At 51.3% G+C, this 27,537-nt stretch overlaps 1 protein-coding gene across 8 annotated transcripts; it reads right to left on the reverse strand.

The window, feature by feature from the left end:
* Positions 1 to 77: 77 nt before the first annotated feature.
* PI4KB (phosphatidylinositol 4-kinase beta) lies at positions 78 to 26,434 on the reverse strand. Of its 8 annotated transcripts, XM_084865419.1 has the most exons (14): positions 26,290 to 26,429; positions 23,820 to 24,065; positions 19,876 to 19,973; positions 17,902 to 18,838; positions 13,174 to 13,218; positions 10,601 to 10,828; positions 9,582 to 9,809; positions 7,505 to 7,614; positions 6,615 to 6,719; positions 6,275 to 6,398; positions 4,963 to 5,228; positions 2,243 to 2,375; positions 1,871 to 1,991; positions 78 to 907 (listed from the first exon to the last, which is right to left on the reverse strand). In XM_084865419.1, the coding sequence occupies exons 4-14, from the start codon at positions 18,808 to 18,810 to the stop codon at positions 726 to 728; spliced, it is 2,451 nt and encodes an 816-aa protein (XP_084721545.1). In that variant the 5' UTR covers positions 18,811 to 18,838; positions 19,876 to 19,973; positions 23,820 to 24,065; positions 26,290 to 26,429; the 3' UTR covers positions 78 to 725. The 8 variants fall into 8 exon arrangements, with proteins under 8 accessions (XP_084721545.1, XP_084721549.1, XP_084721546.1 ...); XM_084865423.1 differs by lacking the exon at positions 13,174 to 13,218 and having other exon boundaries at positions 26,290 to 26,434; XM_084865420.1 differs by lacking the exon at positions 23,820 to 24,065 and having other exon boundaries at positions 26,290 to 26,424.
* Positions 26,435 to 27,537: the final 1,103 nt, after the last annotated feature.

A 27,537-nucleotide genomic window follows, 5' to 3' on the forward strand; every position in this document is an offset into this window, starting at 1 on the left:
CATCCACCTTGCTCGTGTAGTACATCTATTTGCTTATCACTCACCCCACCCCCAAAAAATACAACGCAGAAATGACACATGGCTAACTAAGGACTTTATTTCAAACAAAAATTAAAAAATTGAGAGCTATTTCCCTGGGTGTGGGAAGGGATCAGGGCAAGGAATTCCCTGTGGCCAGGCCAATACCCTCAGGTAGGGGCGGGGTTGTGATAACCCTTCCTGGCCTCTGTGATATGATGTGGACCTTGGCAAGGGCAGGACCCTGTGCCAGAGCCCACCTGCCAGGGGAACTGGGCTGGGAGTCAGTCCCTGGGGGAAGTCGGGCAGCAGCATGGCCAAAGGCGAACCACAGGATCAAAGTGTAAGTACCAAGAGCCCACTCTTCCCCTTCCTGGGACCTAGGACAGAGTAAGAAGATGGCCTGTGGAAAGAACCTCTTGGACCCTGGCGAGGAGCAGAAAGGCCCAGTGCCCTCCCATTTGTCCCCTCTCTCCTCTGGGGGCAGTGAGTCCCGGAGTCCCTCGGGTGGTAATACTGACACCGCTGGGGGCAGGGAAGCCCCAGCAAGCCTGGGCCCCACAGCTGGCTCTCCCCTGGCAAGCTCTCCAGTCACCACATGATCCGTTGTGTTTCTTGCCTTCCGTTTCCCGTGGGTGAGTGGGCGGGTGGGTTTCTCCCAGGGAGGCCCCCGGAATGCCCACCACGCTGGGGCCTGAGAGAGGGTGTCACATGATGCCGTTGGTGAGGTACTGGAAGCCATCGTAGAGCTTGGTGGTGATGGACCGCATGCTGCCGTCCACCATCTGCTCCACCAGCAGCTGCAGTTGCTCCTCGGTCATGCTCATGTGGAACCTCTCCTTGAGGTTGCGGATGGTGCTGGAGCCGTGGAAGCAAGGGAGCTGAGAACCTGGGAAGGCAGGAAGGACAGAGGCTCATGGACCGAAAGGAGGGAGGGCCAGAGGTAACAGCCCAGCAAGACCTTAGAAAGACCCCTGAGCACGTGGGTGCAGTTCTGCTTGAGCGGAGAACAGAATGGCATGAGGCCCTGTCTTGCACCCATCCTCATGCCATCCTCCAAAACCCCTCTATAGGTGAGGGCATAAGGGTAGAGGAGGGCAGGCAGCCAACACATCTCCCCCAGTGATAGCCGAGGGAGCAGAGGCTTAAAACCCAGAGGGAGGGCTGGGAAAAGGTCCTGGGAATGGGCCCTGAGCTGCGCACTTATCTGGTTTGCAGGGCTCTGACTATGCTACGTCTGACACTCACAGATGACCTGGGCCACTGTCGTCATGGGGCCAGACAGGGGTGCTCCTGAGCAACGGCGGCAACCTGTGGGGCAGGGTTGGGGGTGGGGAGGAGGAGGAGACTGGCAGCTCAGAATGGGTGTATTCTGCACCCGGAAGGAGTGGGGTTAGGACAAGGGCCCAGAGGGCTGGGAGAGGAGGGACAAAATAGATGATGGCAGTGAAGGCAGGACAGTGATTGGATAGGTGACAGGTGAGGAACTATGCTCAGAGCAGGAGAGATGAGTATCAGGACAGGGAAGGGGCCCGAGGACAGGGCAATTGGAGGTCAAAGCCCGGTGGGGAGGAAAGTGGTGACTGGAAACACCTGAGCTGGTGAAGAGCTGAGTGATGGGAAGGGGACCGAAAGGCTGGAGATGAGACTGTTCTCGCCGAGAGGAGGTAGTTTCTGGGGCCTCCGCCCATCTATCCCCAGGACCTAGCTCAGTCAGGAGGCATGTCCCAAAGGAGAAATGGCACTGGGTCAGGGCTGGGAACCCCTGCCCGCCTGGTGTCAGGTAGAAGGTACTTCCTAGAAGTCCCATGCTGGGCACAGCCCTGTCCCACCTGCCTCTCCCCAGCCCCACCTTGCTGCATGATCTCCACGATCTGCACCACCTTGTCCATGTGTTTCCGAGCAGCAATCAGCCCCTGCAGCATCAACATCTTGTAGTAGTTGAACATGTCACCATCCAGGCCGCCCATGACCTGTGAGGGGAGGAGGAGGTTGTGGGGATAAGGGCTCAGCGTACCCCCAGCCGGAACTCCCACCGTCAGGACAAACATGCCAAAGCCCACTAATTCCCAACTTGCAGCAGGCAGGAAGCCTCGGACACCCAGCCTCACCCTGACTTACTGCCATTTCTGTTCTGTTTGTCCGTAATCTGGGGGGAGCCCACTCGCTCCCCCTCCCATGACAGAGAAAGAACACAGTGAGGCACCTCTCCTTCCTGACTCACGTCCACAAACTCTGTGGTCAGCTTAAAGGCTGACGTCTCAAAGCCCAGGTTTCGGGGGGAGCTGGACAGGATGAAACCGAAGTCAATGTGGATGATGTGGCCCTCGGCGTCCAAAAGGATGTTCCCATTGTGTCTGAGGAGGGCAGAGGAGAGGAAGAGGCAGGGTGAGGCAGTGTGAGGCGGCAGCCTCCAGCTGGAACCCTGGCCACATGACTCCGGGCAGGGAAGTCCCTGCCGTGTTTCCTGTAACTCGGTGCAACCTCCTACGACCTAAAGCCAGCAGCACTAACTGGAAATCAGGAACGTAAACTGCTAACAGGCTGTGGGGTCTGAAGTCGCTTTTATTGACAACTTAATAGCTTAAGATTGTGGTTCTATCACCCAAATTGATCCCAACCTAGTAGAAAACCCAGACGCCAGGGAAGAAAGCCTCCGAGGCCCCCACCAGCTGTCACAGGCCAAGCATTGGCTCAGGCCTCAGTCACAACCTATTTGCTTGCATTTTCTGTGAGCCCCCCCCCCACAAGGGAGTGGCAGGCTGGGAGGAGTGTAAGTGAAAATAATGTGGGGGCTTCAAGGGTGAGCTCTACCTCCCTGGTGAGTCACCCAGGAAGAAATGCCAGGCTGCAATGGCCAAGGCCAGCTGCAGGAAGAGGAGAGTTACAGAGGAGCCCAGGTCTGTGACCCCACACATGAATAACCAGGAGCAGGAACAACGAACATGCAAAGCATGTGAGGCCTGGCCTATTCAGGATAACCAGCCTCAGCGTCAACAGCGGCCTGGTTAGGCTGAGCGCTCCAGGTCTGAGGCCACCTTCTCCGGGGTTGGTGTGAGTGGCCAAAAAAGGAGGGACAGGAGGAGAGCCAGTCTCACCTGAGTCCCTTCTACTCTGGGAAGCACTACAAATGTAACCACAAAGGCACAATCTTAAGAGCCAGAAAGATCCTCGCCGTCTCAGTTCCACCTTCCATTTTACAGGGGGGAAACAGGTCTCGAGCAGTGAGGGAGGGGCCCGCTCTCCTAACGGCTGGAGGCAGTGGGCTCATTCTGAAGCAGCTCAAGACCCTAACCTGCATCTTCCGCGGAGCCGGGGCAGTGCTGCCAGTCCTTTCCACGGCTGCTTCGGGGCTTGACTATGTCTGATCTTTTTTGAGTTATTAAAGGTTTCTCAGCTGCCTGTTCCCTTCTCCTCTCCTCCTTTTTTAAAGGATGAGGCCTGACCAGCACCTGCTTCCCTGCCATTTACTCAAACTTGCGGCTCAGTTCTAGGCTGTGTCCCCGATTCAAAACCCTGACTCTTCAGGGACAGTCTAAAGCTTGTAAACGAATTCCTTATAAACAGTTACATGTTCCTTCAGCCCTCAAGTGCAAAGCCTCCACGGGGCTCACTGTAGGGCTGACCAGATGGAATGAGCGCGGGTTCTGAAAGCTCTCTGACCGCCAGGCCCCTCATAGGAAACACCTGTCTGAGCGTTTCCAGCTGGTTTCCACAAAAGCAGGCACTCAGTGGTAACAGACGCTACATTTCTGACAAGCTTCTCTGTTGGCTAGATCCTACAGTGTCACCGTGTCCTGGGAGCTCAAGCCATTGTATTTCTGCCTTCCCACGGCAGCTGCCCTGTGCCCGTGAGAGGTGCAACTCACAGGAGCATTCCGGATACTGACCCTGAGTCACGTCCGAGCGGACATTTTTTCCCCATTTTTTTAAATTTAGGTATTGTATATTTACATATCTTACCATTGCCCCACCGCACCCCACTCCCATAAATGCCCTCACCCCTGAAATTATTTTTGTACGCTATGTTCACCTATATGCGAAGCTGGGCCCCATAATGGTCATGTGATACTGGAAAAGACAGCTCTGGGGAAAGCAGTAAATACTTAAAACGTTCTGAAAATGGTATGCTGGAACAAAAGGAGATTTCAGGGTTGGGAGTTTCAACTCTGTTTCCACCATGCCTCTCAGTCACTACCACCTCCCTCAGGCCAGGACTCATTACCTCCTGCTTCGCTGCTTAAAGGCCTAACTATGACCAACCTCACGCACTCCCTAAACCAGGACTGGTCATGTCATTCCTCACCTCACTGGGCAGGTGCTTCCAGTCTGGCCTCTCCTCACCTGTCTGACATCACTGCCTACTATTCTCTTGCCTGGCAGGAGAGCCCAAACTTCTCTTAAAATGTTCATTTTTTGTTATTTATTGATTCGAGGGAGAGAAAGAGGATGGGGGGAGAGAGACAGACATCCATTTGTTGTTCCACTTGCCTACGCATTAATTGGTTGATTCTTGTATGCTCTCTAACTGGGAATCGATCCCACAACCTTGGAGTATTGGGACAAGACTCTGACCAACTGAGCTACCCCGTCAGAGCCAGGAGCCCAAGCATTGCTCACGCTGACTTGTTCCTCTGGAACTCTGTGTCCTTCCCCTACAGCTTCCTCTGCCCTCCTTCTCCTCATCCTTTAAGAGCCTGCTGGTTCAAACCCTTGCCTCTCCCCATAAATCCTTCAGATCTCGTTCCTTTACCCTAGGACTTGTCAGTCTGTCTCTCTGGCTTAATGGCATGAGAACAGGTCTGTCTCTGCTTAAAATGTGTTGTTTGTCTCTTCTTTTACGTCTTGGCAGTGGAATGTGGCGGTGAGTATACCAGAACTACACATGAGAGGACAGAAATAGCCCTGGAAAAAGGTTAGGATGAGGGTCAGGAATTTACCTACCTGTCCTTGACTTGCAGCAGGTAGCAGACCAAGCAGTAGCCAGCGCAACTTTGCACGAAATTGCGCTGGGCACTGAGGAATGCCTCAGTGGTGTAACTGCCGTGCTCCTGAAGGAAGTAATCGAGCAAGGAGAGCTGTGACTGCTTCTTCACCTGGTGGATGGACACAGCGTTGACCACTGGCTCAATCATGCCACTGTCAGCCGAAATCACAAGAATCTTGTATGGCTTGATCCACAGCGGCACTCGCTCCTGTTCCCAAATGGACTGCGAGGAGACACAGGACCATCACCCTTCATTCAAACTGGGGGGGGGAGGCGAAAAGCCCTCTATCCCTAACCCTGGACAGTTCCCAGCCCTGGGGGCCTTGGATTCTAGTCCACCAAGTGAGTAAAACCCATGAGGACCAAGGAGTTTTTAAAGAAAACCCAGGTTCTAACAAGACAGAGGGAGGTGTATGGGAAAAGGCATCTTATGGGTAGATAGTCCCCAGAAGGCAGAGAGAACAGGGCACCACACAAGCAGCAAGAGTGGGAGCTATTGATTCAAATTCAAGGAACAGGGGAAAGGACTCCAGTCCACAGACAGCTCCTCTAAAAAGTGAAAATATCTACATAAAGAACTGGACTAAACAGGTGGAGCTGCTGGCAGGCGACCAACCCAAAGGCTCAGGGGACTGACATCTCGGCACACTGCAACCCACTTACGAAGACCAGATGGGGAGTTTTTATTTATTTTATTGAATTTATTGGTTAATAAAATTATATAGGTTTTCTTTAAAAACTTGTCTTCAGTGGGTTTTATTCACTTGATGGACTAGAATCTAAGGCCACAAGGCTGGGACATTGGTTTATGAAATTACATAGGTTTCAGGTGTATAATTCCATAATATACCTACTGTATACTGTACTGTGAGTTCACCACCCAAAGACAAGTCTCCTTCCATCATAATTTATCCCCCCTTTAACCTCTTCTATCCCTGCCCATCCCTCTTTCTCTCTGGTAATCACCATACTGTTGCCTGTGTCTATGAGCTTTTCACATGGGAGTTTTTGACTGAAGGACAAAGTCCAGGAATCAGAATGGGTGCAAATCACAAAAGGGCCACAAGAGGTTGCTGTGGAGCTGTTTTGTGGCTGTACTATGGCAGGGGAAGTACAATAGTGAAGAAGCACCAGCTTTAGTTTAATGTACATCCAGTTTAGACCTGGGCAGGAAGCTGTGCTCAGCAGAGTTCCCTTTGAACAATCTGTGTGGTCCCCTCAGGTGGGCTGCAGAGAACTGAGTCCCTTCCTTCTCCCTCCCTGTCTTACCTGCAGCTGTTTCAACACCTGGAAGGCCAGCAGCTCCTGCCGAAGATCATCCCCGCACTTGACAATGACCGACAAGAGCCGCCAGTTGGGGAGATGGCCATAGGGGGAGCCCTCTCTGATCCGCCTGCACAGAGAGAAGCAAAAGGTGTCAAAAGGTGATGACAGAGACACAGCTTCTTCCAAAAATGCAGATTCAACTCCCCACAAGGCAAGGCCTGGGACTGAGCGGGAGCATGGTGGATTTGGGGGAGCCCAGTGCACACTGGGATGGTGCAGCGAGTTCCTGCAGCTGTCTCCGAGCTTTGAGAGGTCTAGAGACACCCGCCTCCCCCCAACTCACCGCACTTTCTCCTGCCAGGGCTCTTTGAGAGCAACTGCAGAAGGGTCTTCTGGGTCTCGTTTGAAGGCTGTGGGGGTGTGGGCCAGCTGCTCCGAAAGGCGCCGTCTAGCAGGAAGAAATGGTATCATTTGCTTGGAGCAGTTACCCCAGAGCCTCCTGCCCTGTCTGTGGCAGCACTGCCTGCACTGTTTCCTTGATTCTAGGCACAGAGAGAAACCTAGGCTGAGAGACTCGTGGAAGGAAACACGCCACTGATACCTTTTTGCTAACCTGATGGTTTGGAATCCTGATAAAATGATGATCACCAGGCCCTCCCATTCCTCTACCAAGATTCTGGTTCAGAACAGTTGTGGCTCCAGCATCTGCATTTTCAAAAAGATCTCTCTCTCCCGATGCTGACATGTGAATCCTTGCACCTACTCTGAGAACGCTGCTCTGATTCCTCCCTCTGCTGCTTTCAACCCTTTGGAATTCTTTTAACATTTAATTTCTTTTTTTTTTTTTTTTAAATATTCATTTTATTAATTTTTTTACAGAGAGGAAGGGAGAGGGATAGTTAGAAACGTTGATGAGAAACATCAATCAGCTGCCTCCTACACACTCCCCACTGGGTACATGTCCTCGACCAGAATTGAACCTGGGACCCTTAAGTCTGCAGGCCGACATTTGATCCTCTGAGCCAAACCCATTAGGGCAACATTTAATTTCTTTCTGTAGTAGCCTACTAATTTCTCTGCCTGCCCCTTCACTGCCTCAAGTTTGGTGGCCTCAGGACAAGGACAGAGTGAAGAGAGAGGAAAGGGAAAGACACAGGCTGACAGAGAGGAGAGAGAGACAGGCAGAGCCTTAAAGAGGGATGAAAACTGAGAGGCAGTGTGGTCTGGCCTTACCGGATGTCCCCTGCTGCAATGAACACAGGCTCCTTGCTCTCCTGGCTGGTGATGCTGTCCACAGAGAACTGGGAGATGTTGTCACAGCTGTTGGTGTGCACTTCAGGGAGCTGGGGAGAGCAGGGGATGGTAAGTCAGAAGCGCTAGGCACAGGTCTCGCTTCTTTCACCTCCTCAACAGATCACCTGGAGTGTTTTCTATCTGCAGATAATGATCATCCCGCTCTTCCTAAGTCTGCTCCCAACACCTTCCCCTGATTACATGCCATCCTGATCACTTGGACCCCAAACTGCCGCGGCACGCACATAGGCCCTACAGTGCTGTTTCTCTATCAGAAACATTTGGAATGCTTCTAAAACCATATTCCCATATGGAACAATCAATCTGGATTAGAATTATTGGGAATGGATCTGGAAGTCTGAATTTTTGTTTGTTTGTTTTTTTAACCCTTACTCAAGGACCTGCTTAGAAAGAGGAAGGGAGAGAGAGAGAGGGACAGGGAGAGCATCTATGTGAGAGAGAAACATCGATTCCATATGTGTTCCAGTTAGGGATCGAACCCACAACCCAGGTATGTGCCCTGACTGGAAACTGAACCCGCAACCTTTTTTGTGTACAGGAAGATGCTCCCACCAACTGAGCCACTCCAGCTGGGCTGGACGCTGAAAATTTAACCATTTCTCTAGAAGACTCCCTGCACACTCAAGTTTGCAAACCACTGCCATGACCATCACAGAAAGCAGAACTTTCAGTCATTTTTAAAAATTGATTTCAGAGAGAAGAAGGGAGAGAGAGAGGGATAAAAACATCAGTGATGAGAGAGAATTGCCCCTCTTGGGGATCAAGCCCAGAACCCTACTCCTACTGGGAACTGAATTGTGACCTCCGAGTATATGGGTCGATGCTCAACCACTGAGTCACACCGGCCAGGTAGAACTTTCAGTCTTCTACTGAGAGCTCCCAGGCTAGGGATGCATTTACTATTTTCCCTTAAGGTCCAGAACAGACTCTCCAGACTAGGGTCCATGACCATTTCTTCAATCTACTCTCCCCTTCCCCTCTAACTATCAAGTCCCTTCTCTTCTTTCTCCTTTGTACCAGAGCATTTCTCCTCAACTCCATTCATCACATTATTGTCCACTGCCTCGTTGTATATCTTAAATGTCTGAGTCCAATCTCCCCAACTGGACTGTAAGCTCAAGGACACTCTGTCTTTCCCCAAAGTTGTGTCACAGCCCTACATAAAATCCCTCCCTGGCTCCGTACAACCACAGAATAAAGTTTAAGTTTCTTCCCACAGCTTACAGGATCCTGTCTACAATCTGGCCCACATGGGCCTCTCCAGCCTCATTTGTCACCACTTCACACATCACACAAAATGTCTTCCAGGTCCTAAGCTGAGCCAAGCTCTCGTCTTCCAGTCATTGCACGTTCCATCCCCTCTGCCTGAATAGGTAATTCAAACCCATCTTTAGGCCTCGGCTGAGCTATTACTTCCTTGAGAAAACCTTTTGGGGTGTGTCCAACCCCCAAGTCTGGAGTAAGTGCTACCCCCACCATCAAGTGCTTTCATAATCCCCCATCCTCTCCAGCATAACCTGGGTCACACCACACTACAACTACCTGCTGGCTAGTCTACTCTCTCCCGTTAGGTCAGAAGCTCCTTGCAGGCAGGGGCCAGGCCTTGTTCCCTAGCACACAGCATTCAGGCACAAAGAAGGCCCTCGGTAAATATTCTTCAGTGAATGAACGAACGTCACTTTACCATTCTCGGCTTTTCTAAAACAAGTTTATATAGCAGGTGTTCAATAAATATTTTGATTAAATTTCTCTCTCTTTCCTCAGCTTAGAAGTTCCTCCTTCCATTTAACCTAAATTCCCTGCTGGAAAATGAGCTCTACCTGAATCTATTCGACTAGAGCTGTTCAGAGCTTTCCCCTTTCATACCCAACACTACCTGCCTCTCTCACGTGTGCGCTTGCCTCCGCCTGCCTCAGGGTGTTGTCTTGTCTCAAATACACCAGAAGCTCGTGGAGATAGGCGCTGTGCCCTGTGTTACCTCTGTGAGTTCCCTCACCTCCACCTGCAGCTCGCCTATGTCGTCCACCGACCAGGCCTCGTCATCGTTGTCATAGTTGGGCACAGTGCTAAAGCTGCCTGCCCGCTGCTCATGGGTGATGCCGCATTCAGGCAGGTTCTCGACGGACCGTGTGCTCCGGATGCGGTTCTCCGGGATCCGGGCGGGGACACTGGTGGTGTCAAAGTTTTCACATTCAAGGACTTCCACATAGATCAGGTAGGGAGCCTAGGGGAAAGTGAGAACAGAATTTGCAATTCACCTGTACCACTGTCCCCCCAATCGCAACTCTATTAACACAGTTCTTTCTGCTGTCTGCTCCTAGCTTCAACCCACAACCATCAGTCCCCTGACACTATGAGTGCCATATTTAGGGTAGGAACTTGTCCTATGTAAAGAATTTGGGTGAGAGAGTGCACCCAACTCTTCAAAATGGTTCAGCTGAGTTTCAAAATGTGTAGATGATACAGTTGGGCTAAACCATGCCAAACTATCAATTACAACCCATCGGAGAGGCGGGGAAGCCTCGCAGGGCTTGTCCTAAAGACAAAAAGACTGGGAAGGAGCGGGCACTGTTTCAAGCAGGGCTCTAATCTCCACTACTTTTAAAAGAAAAGCGTGAACCCTAATACTATCCCAACCAGCAGATACATTTAGCTAATTCTCTCAATGTGAATAAGGCATGATCTCTCTTGCCCACTCTGTTCAGAAAAAGTCTTAGAAACAAAATACTTCTCTATTCCCATGTTACCATATCTGGAAAGCCAACAAGTTGTAGAGGGCTACAGAGAGGTAGAGAGTGACTCTCTCCTGAGACATGGCAAGAGGTGAGCTGGAAAGATCAGGTCTCTGTGACCCCGAGAAACAAAGCCCAAGAAGGGAACAAGAGGGCCCTCAGAATCACCACGAGGTCAAGTTAAGGGGACACGTGCGCATAAACCAGGAAGGGTCTCGGATGCTGGTCGGGCATCTCCAGGCACAGACAAACCTCGGACAACCATGGAGGAGAGCCCACCTACCTTGTCCTTGGAGTTGAGGACAACAGCCTGGGTGTGGGGCACGCGGACCACGTGGTGGTCAAAGCCAGCAGTGGGCAGCCAGATTCGGGCAGGGAGCTTGTGGTTAAGCAGGGAGAGCTCTGAGATCAGCCGCTGTGTTTTCTGCTCCTTAGTGGGGAGCGTGGCCAACCGCTTGCCGATCGCCATCAAGGACTTGATGAATTCTCTCTCAGGAGCTAGTCTGACAGGCTATAGAAGGTTGGGGTGAAGTAAAAGACGGTAAAGAAATCATAGCAAAAGGTGGCCCTCCCACTCAGTCACTCGCACTGGCCCACCGTGCAGGCCAGGGATCTGTGTCTGGAGAACCCCAGGGAAGGAGCTACCTCTCAGCCTAGTAGACCCCCCACCCCCCACCCCGCAAACTGAGCTGGGAACAGGTGAACGCCAGCACAGTCCTTTCCACAAGCTGTTCCCTGAGGGTAAAGGAGTGTGGAATCAGGTCTCTGGATGCACTCCTCTTCTGAACCGAGTTCCTCAGGAACTGTCCCATGGGTGGGGGTTACAGGACTCCGGAGGGAAGGGCTGCTTACACCTAAAGTGCTTCACCCATCTTGAGAATGAGGGTGTCCCACTCCCCACCTGGATCCCTGACCGAGCCCCAGCCCACAAGGCTCGGGAGGGAGCCCCGAGTCAATAGCTCCCCCTTCAAAGGAGGACTCACTCCATTCAAATGACTTTTGTTGATTTACATGCATCCCCGCCCACCCCATGATTTCTTACAAGAGGTCAATGCGCATGCAGGGGATGCGAAGAGGATGAGCAGACTTGGGATTAGGGGATGATCAATGCGGAAAGCAGATGGAGGGAGACTGGTGTGGGCAGGCAGGTGGGGAAAGCAGTAGCTCCTTTCACTCCTCAACAATGGCCCTGAAGGCCTGTCCCTTTTCTGCGATTCCTCCTTGGGTCCTCTTGCCCTACTTCTCAGGACGAGGGTCCCCAGATTTGCTCCCTGTTGTGAGCTTGGCTCCTCATGCGGGCACTTCAGTCGTTCCCAGAAAGGGCAGTCAGTCTGGGGGGTCAGGTGGGGTGGGCTAAGCTAGACATAAAGAGGGGGTCTTTTCGCCAAGTCCTCCTACCATAGGGCATTTTATCAATCTCCCCTCAGCTAGATAAGAACAGTATCTCATCTGCTCACTGAAACAGTATTTCACTCACCAGACTTTTCTCTCCCTCTCTGTGTCTTGCTTAGTTTCCTGATTGAAAATTTCTACCCTCACTCCCTCAAACTGCAAAAAAGAGCTTCTTTTAAAAGCTGGGCAGTACCAGGCCCACCTGTGCATGTGTGCAGAGCCAGGTTCAAAGAACAGCTCATCTCTCAGCCTCTACCCCGCAAGGGGCTGGCTCTGGGGCCCCACAATACTGAAACAGGGTGTCTGCATCAGTCGCAAATGCCTTGTGAGGCAGGGTTGAAGAGAGATTCAGGAAGACAATAAAACGAGGCTTCTGTGGTCCCTGGAAATATCCCAGGGACCTAACAGAAAGAGAAAGAAAGGAAGAGAGCTCAATTCTTCATTCACTCTGATCCCCTAACCCATCCACTCAGGTGGCAAATGGTCACTGTTCCAATGATCCTCCACCCCAACCAATTCAGAGTCATTTCAGATTAAAAAAGGCAGAATTCCTTCCCATCTTCAAATCAGCATTTGGGTTGGGGGCCCCTACATCACATGAGCATGTTTGAAATGTGACCCCAGGCCTCCAAATACAGGCTCTGCCACGTGGGAGGAGATAGGAATCATGATTGAAAGGGGATCAGCACAGAACAGAGAAAACTGATTGGGTAGACAAATCAAAAATAAAGTGTAAAAAAAAAAAATCATCCAAACTCCCAGAGGGTCCAGCATTTCCTCTCACGTCTCTGCCCAGCAACAAGGTCCAAGACCCTGTAGGACCAGGTCAGGAGTTATTCCAGAGGCAACAAGAAAGGAGAATAATGATTAAGGAACATCCTGGGCAGGGAGCTGGGAAAGGGAAGAACTCAGACCTGGAAGAAACGTGGTTGAAGCTAAAAAGAAAAAAAGACTATGGGGAGATAAAACTTTCCTTCAGACCAAATCCTGTTTGCTTTCGGAATCAGCTCACCCAGCACAGGTCCTAGCATTTGGAAAAGACTGAATAAATATTCGATGGTCTGAGGGCAGAAGCCATGGGGAAAGGGTCCTGGGTGGGAGAAACAGGATCCTGGGGGATTCTGCCAAGCAGGTGTTGGCATCAATCCAGGGGTAAATTGTACCTCTCTCCCAGCTGTTTGATCTGGAGACCCAGGAGCTGGGGGCTAAATCACACTGCATCCCAGCTGTCCCTGGGAAAAAGATGGACTGAGCTCCACTGAGCCTGGGCTCAGGGCACTGGCGACAGGCAGGGGACTAACTCCTCCAGGCCTGGGAGGCCTGGGAAGGAGGGGCTGATCTCCCAGGAAGAACAGGCACCTTTTAACTCCAGCCTTGGCCTGGGGACTTAGAAAACCTGGGGACGGAGAGGAAATGCGGCCGTGGGGGGAGCCTGCCACCCAGCCCCAGCCTGGCCCCACTTACGGAACTGAATGAGTTATCAATACTCTCGGTGCTGGAGGAGAGCTCCTGGGAAAGGGCCGAGGGCAAGGGGAGAAGGAAGGGCAGGGAGGGAGGGGAGAGAGACAAAGGCAAAGAATTTAGGTCCAACTTGGATCATACCTGCTCCTCCTGTGTAGCTCTACCTTTCTGCTTTAATGAAAGAAAGCCAGCCCAGAAACGCCGCGTGCCCAGAGCTATGACTCTGTGGGAGGTGCTGGAAGGCTAGCTCAGACCTGAGGTCAGCGGGTTGAAGAGACAACAGCCTCTGATTTTCACTTTCTTCCTCTCTATTCTTGCCTGCAGGAACTTTCCTCCTAGGACAAAACCCTAAAGCCGCAACCCTTAGTGAGGTAACCCTGCTCTCAACCAAACCCTTCTCAGTGGAGGCCGCCACCGAAGGCCTGAATTTAACAAGCTGCATGGCCCCTTCCTACCCACACTGGAAACCCGTGTTCCTCTAGCTTCTTGGGAGTGTCAAGGAGGAAGCAGAAAAGCTAAACTTTCAGTGCCAGGTGTTATGTCCTCTTAAACCAGCCTCATTATCACCCTAGGAAGCCTCATCCCAACCTTAAGTCATGTGACAAGGGGTATCACAGACCCATGAGCATTGGAATAAAGGATGAATACCTTTCCTATCTACCATACCTCCACAGGCTTCCTACCAGGCTATTTCACGTGACAACCAATTACAATTTGCCGTCGGAAGTTGGGAGCTAGGTTCTGGCTTACTCCCTCTGAGAAAGCTGAGCAGCTGAGCAGCAGCTGTCCTGGTCCCAGCCTCGGGTGTTTATCTAAACCTTGCCTGTGTCTTACTGGGATCCGTGAGCAAAACAGGGGAAAGGGCCAGGCTCTCATTCGGAGGCTCTGCTGCAGCACATGCACAGGCCCATCCTGGGTTCTGTGCGACAAGCATTCCCAAAGCAGGGAGAAGGGGCAATATTTGTGCACAAACCTGCAGCGAGGGGAGGGGCCTGGACTTAAGAGACAAAGTCCTGGGACCTCTCAGGGCAGAAGGGCAGTGGTCACTGAGCTTTTACTCTGCAATTAGCATTTCAAGCATCTACTAAAGTCAATTCCGTGGTGTAAGTTCTATGCTGGCTGGAGTTCCTGTAGTCAGGCCGTTCCTGGAAGAATCTGGGGAGAGAGGCACTTTGAGGGAGAAGCCAAGCCAAACACTCCCAAGGCAGGGAGACCTGAGGGAGTGAGGACACCAGTCTATTATGACTTAGTGGTTCAACTTCTACCCATGCGCTGGAGGGGTGAGTAAAAGCAGGCGGGAGGGTGCTGGCTCCATGAACAATGATCCAGCTGAGCCTCCCACAGACAGGTCCTGGCTGACGCATTAACAGCCCTGGGGGAGGGGAGGTATATCATGATCGACTCCTCTCTCCTACTCTGTACACTTGAGTCACTCATACTGAGTCAGCTCCAAGGAGAAAAGCTGCGTCCAAGAAGCTGATAGATGCCGCACCTTATCGGGCTGGAAGGCCCATGGGGCTTTCAGTGTGACATGCAGCAGATTTCTCTGTACAAAGGTTGCAGTTCTGGAAAGACAGAGCTGATCCACTAGCGTGTCATTATGTGGGGCAGGGTGTGTGGGGTAGGACGTAACTCGGCCCCTCCCTAGGCCAAATGAGTTACCATTTGGTTACAAATGGGAAGGGAAACTGCCGAAGCACAGTGCCCTGGGTAGGCTGATAAAAACTGTTTTGAAGAGGTGGGCTTTGGGGATGGCAGAGGGGAGAAAGCGGCACTCGAGTGCTGATTGTCGGGAGAGTGTCAAGGATCCCTTGTTAAAACAGGAGTCCCTGTGAGATGGGGCAGAGAAGGGCTCTGCAGGAAGAGACAGCCTTCTCTGGCCTCACCCTCAAGAGCACCTCTCCCGGAGGCAGGAGCGTAGGGTCAAACTCAGAACCTGTGGGGAAAGCAAGGGATGGGAGCAGTCAGGTCTCCTTCTAGCCTCTCCTTCTAGAGTCTCTGCTCAGAACTTAGACAATTAGCGCCTGGTGTGGGTAAGCCGTGTACATCTTCCTCATATGTAGGAAACAACTTTTTCAGAGTCAGAAACTTCACCAAAAAACTTCAAATAAATTCAGTCCAGTTTCAGGATACAAAATCAAGAGCCACAAACTAAACAGTGCCCTAGATAATGGGGTCTCCATGTATAAGTTCCCGGAGAAAAGGACAGCATTTTATCTCCCAGCCTCCACTGCCTCCAGCACGGGGCTTTACACACGGTACAAGCTCAACGACTATCTGCTGAGTGAATGAATGCTGCATGACAGGGAAGAGGGAGAAGTACTGGTATTTGGGGGACAAAGGTCTTTCCAGATGTATCCTCAGAATGCCAAAGGCACGTGGAGAGACCTCTGTGCTGAAGGTTCCAGTGCTTAGACTCCTAGTGATATCCCTGTTCACTCTCTCACTCTCACATTTCCCGAGGAGCTGAGTGGACTCAGGTGTCTCGTTCTGCCAGCATCAGATAACCTCGGAGGCTGGGAGGCAGTGTCTCCTTCCTCTCCTAGGTCTGGTGTCCCCCCATAAAGAAGCCAGGTTGGGAAGAATGGCAGCTGGAGAGGCCACACCCGAGGATTCAGGCACTCACAAAAGACCTGCACCTCCGCGAGTTGCCTATCACCTCACCTGAGCAGGGGTCAGATGCAAGGAAGAGGGACTAAGGATTAGCACAGAGTAAGAAAAGCCCTGAGGTTCACCCTTTCTGATGGTAAGATGAGGACATAAAATACACAGAGAAAAGGCAAGCCTGACAATCACTTCCAAGTGCTCACACTCACACTGTTACAGTCTTGACCCCAAGAGGAAGGACTCCTAAACCTTTTATGACCCTAGTCTACGGGTGTCGAACTCAATCAGAGAAGGGGCCAAAATCTAAAATCCAGCCTAAATCGCGGGCCGAATGGTTTACTGAACAGTCATAAACTGACAATGTCATAAACTGACAGCGGAGTGCAGTGATGACAGCGCGGTGCGGGCCACATTGCAAGGCCTGGCGGGCTGGATTTGGCCCGCGGGCCTTGTGTTTGACACATGTGCAGTCTCTCCAGATCTAGATGGTTCTTCTTGCTTTGCAACAGCCCCCTTTCTGGCTCTGGGCTTCCCTGCCAAGTACAACTAGAAATTAAAATGGTCCTTTTTAGTTCTAAGCAAACAGGTGGGCTCTGCCCATGCACGGATATGGAAACTAGATGGCTGAGGCCTGGGCTCTTCCTCCCCAAATGGACTCTGACAGCTGAAAACCCAGGAGAGCAGATGCTGAGACATAACCAAGGCAGCTCAGCTGAATGATTAGGTGTACCAGCTGTGACGTGAGGTCTGGTCTGACAGGCACTAGCTGAGAGACCCTGGGCAAATCGTCTAGCCTCTCTAAGCCTGTTGACTCAATGATAAAAAAAAAAAAAAAAAAATCTATCTGCTAGGGTGGTTGTGAGAATTAAATGTATCGGTAAAATACTTCACATGATTCACATAATGAGCGCTCAATAAATGTTAGCTCTTTTAGCCTCCCTGTTATTAAATGATCACAATAAAAGACTGAATTTCCAGAGAAAGCAAGCTCTATAGTCTCCTTCCCTCCTGCGCTTTCCCTTCCCTAGTCACTATGACCTCCTTCTTGCTGAAAGAGGTCCCACTGTATCAAAAACTGTGGGTGGGTTATGTGCCCCACAAAGGCAGATGCCAACACCAAGGCTGTGTGCATTTTCTAACAACTGCAAATTCCTCATTCCTTTCTCCCTTCTTTTCTGTGCTGGGCTGGTCGCCAGGATGGGAGCTAGGCTGGTGGTGAGTCAGAGGGGGGAACTGGGGCGCCATTGTCCGGCTGGGATACCAGGTCACTGACCCTTGGCTGTCCACCGGGCAACTTCGCCTGCTGGCAATGTGGAACGGAAGGTGAGTAGAGCCTACTGGTGCGCTCACCTCTTCCCTGCTCTGCATCCTAATTGGATATCTACTGTACTACTACTGCTGCAGCTCAGTCTTCTTTCTAGACACTGGGTAGGACCGTGATTTGCTCTATACCAAGACTGCTTCCTTCTTTCCTTGTGCTTCCCCTAAATGATTTGGGAAAGCTCAACCGACATCCCTTCCCCTGAGAAAAGGCAGGTAGCAGGAATGCTGCAGATGCCTCGGTGATAAAAGAATGAACCTTATCCTTAAGAAAACAAAAAGCAGGATCTTCAGGGATTGGGAGGGAGGGATTATGAAGAGGAGTGGTCAGGAGAATGAGGCTGAGGTTCTATTTAACATCTCCCCGTCCCCAGCACACACAAAATCCACACACACAGTCCCTTCTCCTCCCCATGGTGGCTGCTGTGAGAGGTTCTGGTAGATATCCCAGGTCTCAAGTCAGGGTGGGGAGGGTCTCTGCCACGGTTCCCAGTAAGTAAGGAGTTAATGGAATGGCAGCGCAGTTCAGTAGAAACAACACTGGACACAGTCAGGTGTACCGCCTCGCCTTTAACTCTAGGACCTGAGACAAGTCACTTTATCTCTCTGGGTCTCGGAGTCCTTCCTTTGTAAAATGAGGCAGCTGGAACACATGGATTCTAAGGTTTGTTTCCATTCTGACATTCCATGCTTTTATCAGTGAAATGAAACAGATGGAAGGAAAGAGAAGGACAGAGTGACCCTATGTCAGACATCCTGTCTCCATGCCACCTTGCCCCCTCTGTCCCTCCTGGGGGATTTTACCTCATCCTCATTCTCCACTTTGGGGTTGCTGGCTGTTCGTTTCAGGTTGCTGCTGAGGCTTATACTGGCGGTGGCGTCTGACTTAGAGCGCTGGTGAGTCCTTTTGGAGGGAGACAGCCCTGTGTCGGGGGCCGGGCTCAGGGAGGGCAGCTCCCTCTTCCGGTGAGCTGGCTTCAGCTCATCCGAGAGGATCAGCTTCCGGAGCTTGGTCCCGCGGGAGTGTCGCTGAGTGGAAATGTGCATGTCTGAGGAGTAGGCCCCGAGCAGCAGGGCGCACTGGAGGGAGAAGTTGATGCTCTGGCGGCACCGGTGCACTATGTAGGGCTTGATGGCGTCGCCCACGTCCTCATCCATGTGGATGTACATGTTAAGCAGCTGGGGCAGGTAGAAGTCCACGTCCTCGTTGCGAAAGCAGAAGAGCCGATTGCCGATGTAGGCTTGCACTCCGGGCTCCTTGGAGTTATACAGGTACGAAATGGCCATGGAGATGTCAAAGAGTTTGGACTCAAACAGCCTCAGCAGCCAGGACTGCTTGGCTGAGTTGTTCTGCCGCCGCCTTCTTGCTCCCTTGGCTGTGCCCGAGGCCACAGTGACCCCCATCTCATCTTCCTCCTCTCGTATCTGGGCAGGAGGATCGTCCAGGCAGCGGATCTCACTGTCCACACCGTCCCCGTTGACCACCTCCAGCGGAGTGCCTCTGCTAGAGACGGCCACGCCTCCGTGCAAAAGCTTGACCTTCTCCAGCACCTCCTGGCAGGCCTTTTGGGCCACTTCGGGGTCAATCACTGATAGTTCCCCGACCCCCTCCGTGATGACGCTTAGCAAGGAGCCCCCGTTATTCCCCGATGGACCGGGAGTGGGCTCAGAAGTTGGCTTCAGGGGCGCAGGTTCCACTACCGTGTCTCCCATGGCCACAGCCAGACTTCGAGCTTCCGAGCTACAGGAGGGAGGAGGGAGGAAGGAACAGAAAGGAAGACACATATACATACAGGTTAGTGGTGCCATCCTCAGGTCTTCCCTTTGCCATGAAACCTTCCCAGGTACCTCCTCTCTTTTTGTCTCTCTGGACTCCTTCAAAAACAGATGAAGCGTCATCTCCCGCCAAGAAGCTTTCCTTGACCACCTCCCCTCTAATCACCGCTTTCCCCTTCGTTCCTTCTGAATTTATTCAGCTTGGACTCTGTTCCTAACTTGCAAAATGTTGCTTTATATGTGTTATGTTTATATAGGGCTACAAATTCTTCAGCTAGATTGAAAAGCATTTCTGGTCTTATTCCCTTGTCCCTATTCTATCTTTGTGCTCTTCCCATGTCTCCTTTAAAATGCCCGCCCATTACCTTTGCCTTTTACTCTTTAAACTGTATTTCCTCACTCATTAACATTCCATACACAGGTCCTAAGTATCTCACCTTTATTTACTACTGAAGTATTGATTTATTTTTCTAGTTAGTGATACATTTTTACCTTCCCTTTTAGAATCAAAGTTCCCACGGCATAAGGGCCAGCAACACCAAGCCTAGCTTCACTTAGAAATAAATACCTCTAAAACAACTATCAACCGCCCTGCAGAAGTCCTGCCATTTGTCTGACTTCATGATATCATTTCCTCTTTCTCCAGTGCTGTGGCAGCTCAAGTATAGTGGAAAGAGTTCTGAACTTGGGGTCAAATAGGCTGGAGTTCAAAATCCTGCCATTATGAAATGTATAAACTTATGCAAGTTATGTGGCTTCTGAGTTTCAATTTCCTCGACTGCAAAAATGAGAAAAACACATTTATACCTCACTATTGCCACACAGAATAAATAACTTCATGCACGTAAAAAGATCGAGCATAGCCCCTGGCACAAAGCAGCACTCGATAAATGCTAGTTGAATCCTAATTACTGAAAAGCTTAGTAAACTCTGTGTGTGTGTGTACCTGTGTGCGTGTACACGCATATACTGTTTATTATAAGGGAAGTGAATTTCAGTTACCTTGTTGTTTGAAAATCTTCCAAAACATTTATGACAGCCCTCTGCTATCCCAATACTACTCTCCCCATTATCATACAACACTCCAAGAACTGGAGGGGCTGTGGGAAAAAAAAAAAGGGAAAAGAAATTAGGCTGGAACTCATGGGTCTAGAACACATGTGTCAAACACAAGGCCCGCGGGCCAAATCCAGCCCACCAGGCCTTGCAATGTGGCCCGCACCGCGCTGTCATCACTGCACTCCGCTGTCAGTTTATGACATTGTCAGTTTATGACTGTTCAGTAAACCATTCAGCCAGCGATTTAGGCTGGATTTTAGATTTTGGCCCCTTCTCTGATTGAGTTCGACACCCCTAGTCTAGAACATCTAAAGAACAGAGGGAACAGGAATTACACAACCAGGAATCCCTCTCTCTGGAGGGAGTCTTGGGAGGAATTCCAGTGAGAACACTGCTGACAAAAGCCATTGCCTTCCTAAAATGATTCCCCAGGGCCTCACCAAATCCAGATCAGGAGAATCAGTGCAGAACAGAAAGAAATTTCAAAGTAAGGACTGGGAGAGGCACACAATGTCAGATCAACCCAGCTCCAGAGGATGATTGCAGTCAGCTCCGAGACTCCTCACAAAAACGCAGATAGAGTGAATCTAGTACATGCTCAAGGGTGTGGGCAACAGAAAGGCACAGGCTGCTGGAGAGCTGGAGTGCAGGGTCAACCACTGATAGTTCCCTGATGGCATCACCTTTGACCCTAGTGAACCTGGGTGTGTATACTTTGTGGAGGTGGCTCCGGATACAGATGTCACTCTGGAAAGCCCGGATACAGATGTCACTCTGGAAAGCCCCATTTTCCACTGCCCCTTCTTACTCCTCTAACATGTTAAGAGTCCTGGTTACTTTCACCTGCCCAATATTCTGTAGTCTAGCTCCCTGTCTCCCAGCAGTCAGCATTAAAATCTTGCAGGAAGGCAGAGGGAACTCCTCTGTTCCCAGAGATCACCAAAAAAGGCTACTGCAGTTTATCCCTCTCCCAACTCCGTCAAGTAAGACGTTCACCCTCGAATTTAATATCCGATGCAGTTTGAGTGTGTCATTGGTAAAAAGGTGGCGGCTCACTCACTATACTCTCTCCCCAAATTATGCAGTGTCTTCTAGCAGTAGAACCAGCATGGCTGCCTGCTGGATCTGTCTCTACTCGCAACTACGGGTTGCACAGGAATAATGAGAAAGCTTTAATCATCCCCTGCCACACCTCTATGGGACACTCTGCACCAGAAGGTCACTCTAATTCAACTGGGACCACTACCTTTTAGGTCTACTGAGAAACCCACATGGCAGCTTCAATCGTGTTATGCAAACAACCCATTTTCTTCTCAATCTCTCTATGGTTGGCACATCTTTCCCTTTTTCTCTACTCCAGGGTCTTTCAAGTCACCAACACCTCCTAAGGTCCACTTTTCAAAACTTCCAAGGAAAAGGAAGTTAAGACCTTCTCCCACATACAGCGTCTCAGGTCTCACCAGGAAATGCAGTAGCTGTCTGCTCCGATTGATCACAGTGGGGATTATTACTGGCACCAGTGAAAGAGGAAAGGATAGCATTTCTTTTACCCTGGGACTCAGCTAGGAGTCCCCTCTGACATATGCAGGGGACTTTCCCACTGAATAGAAACCCCACTTGGCAGCCGTTACTCCCTAAGGAACCAGACGATGTCAAGAGGTGCAGGGAAATCAGACTTCTCTCCTAGAGAAGCAGCTCTGCCCCTGGAAACGGCCCAGCTGGGCCTCCCTCCTGGCCTCTCTGAGCCTGCTGCATCTGAAGCAAACAGGGGGGAAAGAAGTACCGAAGGGAATGTAGGTTGTTTTTGTTAAATTTAGACAATAAAAAAAAACAGGAAAGGTCTTCTCTAAAATCTAAATCCACATATGGTCCTCAATATCAATTCATTCACTTTCAAATACAAAGAAAAAATAGTATTGATAAGGAACTATCGATAGAAAGGACTAGAAAGTGAAAGGACTAGAAAGTGAAAGGAAAAAGGAAGAAACAAGTTCTGCAATCAGCACCCTTTTTACAAGTCAGAGAGTAAGTAAAAAACGGAGAGAAGACAAAGTAAAAACGGAGAGAAGACAATCAAATGACTCCCATGGCTCTCAACGACATTCAGACGAATGAGGCTGCACATGCTGCACTAGGTGCCCGATCTGGCCCCCCAGAGACTGGAAGGGAATCCAAGAGGCCTCCCTCACCCCGGCCCAGCAGCTGGCTTCTGGGAAAGGGGAGTGAACGGCCTGCGCTCCACAGCTGTGTCTGGGCAATGTCGGGAATCCTCATCTGAGCGTCCAGGGGGGTTTGCAGAGCAGAGCAGCTGCAGAGGGCAGAGGGGTTACAGGCATGTGTTCTGTGTGACTGCGCGTTTAAGTAAATGTCTCCAGAGGACTATGGAGTGAGGGAATGTTATCACTTAACTTGGCTTTCCACTGCTCTTCACCTCAAAAGATTCTATGCAAACAACCCTCCACTGGCCTCCCTTAAAGGATTTACTGAACTGGTCCCTGCTAGGACAGGACGGTCAAGAGCCCTGAATCCATCCCCTCACCCTGCTCATCACATTCAAAGGGTCGTTTTGGCCGAAAACATCCAAAATCAAATATTTTTCCATGGGCTAAATATATATGAATTGGTTCAGAACCATCCCCATGCTTTTATATGTTCCTGTATTTTCACAGAATGGCCTTTAAAAGATCATCTGATTTCGTGCTCTGTCTCCAAACAGAAGGTGAGATCAACTTTCCTTCTCCTTTGAGATGGATCATATGAATTGGAAAAAGGGAAAGTGGAGCCAGTATCTTCATCCCACAAGATGGGTAGTTAAGAGAGACTGTTAAAGTTAATGGAGCCCAGCCGGCGTGGCTCAGCGGTTGAACAACCACCTCCCTCCCTCCCTCTCTCTCTCTCCCTCTCTCTCTCCTTCTCTCCCCCCTCTCTCCCTTCATCTCTCTCTCTAAAAACTTTTTTTTTTTTTTAAGTTAATGGAAAAGAGAGAGCATCTGATATCTTGCTCCCCAGTGTATGTCATCAGTTTGGCTCAAACTCATAAAAAAATTCTTTAAACATTGTTAATGGAAAAGAAAAGGAGGTTCAAATATGTTACTTAAGGTTTCCTTAATAATGAAATAAAAGTAACATAATCACTTCCTTGAATTAAAATGATATAATCATGTAGACAAGAGATATAAATCCTAGAGCTTAATCCTCCTTGTAACAACTAATAAATCAAGAAATAGAGACACAAGCATTTTGCCTAAAGTTCTGGCAATAACCTTCAGAAGTCAACACTGAGCTAACGAAGAGGCTAATTCTAAAGGAATAGGAGAAGAGATGAATGGCAAATCCTGCTGCTTTTCATCATAAACTCTTACGTACCATTGGATTTGGGTATACCAAGTACACATACACCTTTAATGATTTTTTTTAAAACTGCTCTTCAAGAGAGACTTCACATCACTCAAGGCTACCTGTTCTCCTGTTGAGAAGCTCCTTCTCTTGCTTTAAGGCCTAATTCACACCTTGCTTTGAGGAGGTCTCAGCTCATCTTTCCCCCTTGACCCCAATGATAGAGATGGAGACTGAGTCCTACTTTTTCCTTGTAGAAACAAAGGGCCAAGCAGTCAAGCAGGCTCAAGCCCTAATAGGAACCAGGTAAACGGTTACCCAAAGCCCCAAGGGGGGTTGGCATCCGGAGAGAGGGCATTCTCAAGCTACCAGCGGGAGGGCAGGGAGGGCAGTGGTCTCAGGATGGTTGAGTCAATATTGAATCAGGCTGAGAACTCTCTCCGCAGTGCCATGGAGCTAGTCTAAGCAGATTCCAGCCAGACAGCCCAAGCCAGCTCGGGGAGCCTCTGCTGAAACAGACAGACGACAACGAAAGCAACCTGTACACTCACCTCTCTCTGAACTGATCCTCCCTGCTGCAAGCCCCAGATGGGCCTGGACTAGGTTCTCTCTTATCTCATGCCAATGACTGAAAGGTTCCTCCCAAAGTTCTTCCCCAAATCAAAGAATCTCAATTTGCTGCTTTGGATGGTGTTCAGCAAGTATGTTCTCATGCAGTGTGAACCCAGCTCTGAGAAGCAGGAAAACCAAGGAATACGGTTTCTCTTCGGAAGGGCCTCCAAGGAGTACAGCTGCTCCTAAAAAAGGGAGGTGATGAGCAGACTGCCCTCTGGCTAATGAGGAAAGACCAGGGAGAATGGGATGAGGTTGTATGATTACTTTCAATCAGGCCTGGAGTCGGAAGAGGAACGGAACTCCATGCATCCTCTTTGCCATCGCAGGCAGAGAGAGAGAGAGAGAGAGAGAGAGAGAGAGAGAGAGAGAGAGAGAGAGAGAGAGAGAGACACGGACACACAGCAACTAGTTCCCTAAGTCCCAACTCACTCCCGGTCTCTTCTCCAGCTAGCTTCCTCAAGGGTCTTGGCCGCGCCCTGACCGGTTCGGCTCAGTGAATAGAGTGTTGGCCTGTGGATTCAAAGGTCCCGGGTTCGATTCCGGTCAAGGGCATGTACCTTGGTTACGAGCACATCCCCAGTAGGGGGTGTGCAGGAGGCAGGTGAATGATGTTTCTCTCTCATCAATGCTTCTAACTCTTTCCCCCTCTCCCTTCCTCTCTGTAGAAAATCAATAAAACATATAAAAAAAAATAAAAAAAAAGGTCTTGGCCGCAAACATCTTTTCCACCTATGAAATCAGGAGTTATGGATCTAGTACAAGTGGATGACCTCAGCAACTATTGCAGTGGGGAGGGGGGTGGGACGGTTGGGGTGTGTGTGTGTGGGGGGGGGGGGGGGTAGAAGCAGGCCTGGAGCTTGTCTTTCAAACAGATTTATTCCCATGCTTGTAGACTAGACCAAGGAAAATTCTCCAGTCAACTAAACCACTACTAATAACTTTTGTCTGAGAAACCCAGAATACTTTGTAAAAAAAATAAACTGAGTCTATTCCCCGCCCCCCAACCCATATCCTGCTATTAGCCTATCACTGCCGTGATGCCTATACAGTGGGCCACTTTCCCAACAATGTCACCCTAGAGGTCCAGCAGGAAGTCACACGAACCCCGAAGTCCTGGTTTTGAATGTACACATTCTTTCCATTGTTCCTGGGCTCCTTTCCCCAGTTTCCCCCCAGCCCCACCCCCGCCTCCAGCTCCTATGGAATAAACCAAAACGACTCCAGTGAGCCAGGCAGCAAACGGATTCCTTTGGGATCGGGGCAGGGGTGGGAGACATTCTACACTTTGGTCCCTTTAAGACAAGCCTAAAATTATATAATTTTTTTAAAAAAGGGTGTTTTTTTTCTTATTTCTCACAATTTCATTCAGTGTCCCGCAGGACCGTTCCTCCCTCCCAAAGGCTGATCCTGAGCAGTCAACACAGTGCATCTGATGGGGACTTCCTCACACCGCGCTCCATCCTCCAGAAACACTCTCAGGTCCAGAGAAGCCCGGGGGAAAGCCGAGGCCCCACTCCCCGCTCCTCCCAACACATGCTCCTCGCAGTCCAAGCTTTAGCTGACCCTGAAACAAGTGGCATGTGGAGGTAAAAGATTACGACAAGAGAAGCCAGAAAGACCACAGGGAAAACACAGCCAGGTGTCAACGAGGGTCAGCAAAACCCCGCCACTCCAGGGAGCAGGTGTCCGCGCTGGGAATCCGGGATGGGGAGAGGGACAGGGGGAAACCTCCAAACAGGCTGGAGTCCCGAGGGGGGCTGGAGAGGGTCACCGGGGTGGTAGGTAACACACCTGAGAGGGTAAGGGTTACGGTGGAAGCCTCAAAGGGGCGTTGGGAAGGAGGAGGAGGCCCCCGGCGGACAGGGGCGCGGGCGGCACTGGAGCCTGAAGCGGCGGGGAAGGGGCCGCAGCCTTCAGCTCAGGCAGAGGCGGCCCGGGCGGGGGCTGCACAGGGGCAGGTGTGGGAAGGGGCTCAGAAGACGAAAAGGGGTGAAGGCGGCGGGGCAGGAGCGCAGGCTGGCAGGAAAGACAGACAAGGAGGGACACGATGAGAGGCGTCCGAGGCGAAAGGAGTTCGCGGCTTGAGAGACGACACAATTCGGGAAAGGCGGCCGGGATACGAGGGAGAGAGGGAGAGGGAGAGAGAGAGGGAGGGGGAATCCCCGGGACAGAGGGAGGAGGAGCCACACAGAAGAGGAAGCCAAAAAAGCAGAGAAGTGCCCCCCGGCTTGGTTGGAAAAGGGGGAGAAGGAGCCCCGGGTGCAGCTGCCCCCGGAGGAAGGCAGTTTTGGAGTCGAACCTCCGTGTGGGGGCGGGGGAGGGCTGTGTGGGACAGGGGGGGAAGGAAGGGGGGAACCCCCCACCACACAGGGCAAAAGGGGGGCTCGCGGAGTAGGAGTCGCTTACCTCCGGGGGGCCCCCGCGGAGGGGGTGCGGGCGGTCGGGGTCAGGCTGCCGACGCCGCCGCCTCAGCAGCAGCGGCCGCTCCGGGGCTCCATTGGCCGCCTGCGCTTCCCTGACAGCGGCCGCGGCGGCTGCACCAGGCCCCGGCGGCGGGGCTGCCCTCGGCGCCGCCTGAGGGGGCCTTCGCGCGGCCTCAAATTCGGCCGGGCTACCCAAGCTCTTCTTCCTCCCTCCGCACAACCAAGATCCCCCCCCCAAAAAAAAATATATATATATCCCGGGTAGGGCTTGATGCTTCTAAACCCAAGCCCTTTTCCTTGGGATAGGCTTTCCTGCTTCCCCGACGCTCAGGCCCCAGGACCATCCCATAGTAATCTACGGAGTCCAGGGAGCTGCCTGAAACACGCCTGCTCAGAAATAGGGAAGGGGGCGGGGACAGATGTTTGGAAGCGGGAGGGGGCGGGGAAGAGGTCAAGGGGCGGGGCCTAAAGGGGAGGAGCCTAAAGGGGAGGAGCCTACGGGGGGAGGGAGCGTCCAGTCTTCGGGAGGCGGGCCTGAAAGGTGACGTTTGCTAGGCTAGGGAAGCCGACAGGGAAGTACATTTTCCCGAATAAAAGGGGCTGGGGCTCCCGGCGGCGTGGAGTGGCGGGCGGGCTTGGGTACCCAGTTGGAGGAGGAGCCCAGACACACTGTGTACTCCCCACAGGTACATGCAAATTGCATGTAAACAAGTCCGTTTGAGTTAGCGAGTAATTGCAATCAGCGCCTGTACCTCCTCTCCGCTCCTCTTCTTAGTGAATCAGGCGTGGAATGGACGCCGGGGCCCCGTGGGAGAGGGAAGGAGGGTGGGCGGAGGAGATAGTCACCCTCGGATGCCCTTTTCCTGTTCATGTTAAAGGACGGTGCCCAGATGACGCCCCTTATCGCGTCGGGAATCTTGCCTACCTTCAGTGGTGCGACGTGAGGCCGCGGTTCTGCCTGGGAAGGCACCACTCGCCTGGGTAGCCTTTGACCTCCGGCCTCTGGACCTCGATCCCTCTAGGGAGCGGCTGGACAGGGCCAGTTTGGGAGAGGTGAGCGAGATGACAGAGGCTTGGAGGGCACAAACCTTTCTTCAAAACACAACAAAATCATGTGAAACTAAACGAATAAACAAAACCAACCCTGCAGCCCTAGATGGTCAACAAAAGGACTTATGTGCAGGCATATAAGCCTAACCAGTGGCCATGGACAACAGGGGGTGGGGGCATA

The sequence above is a fragment of the Pipistrellus hanaki genome (genome assembly GCF_964339955.1).
Source record: "Pipistrellus hanaki genome assembly, chromosome: 18".
NCBI classification, from domain to species: domain Eukaryota; kingdom Metazoa; phylum Chordata; class Mammalia; order Chiroptera; family Vespertilionidae; genus Pipistrellus; species Pipistrellus hanaki.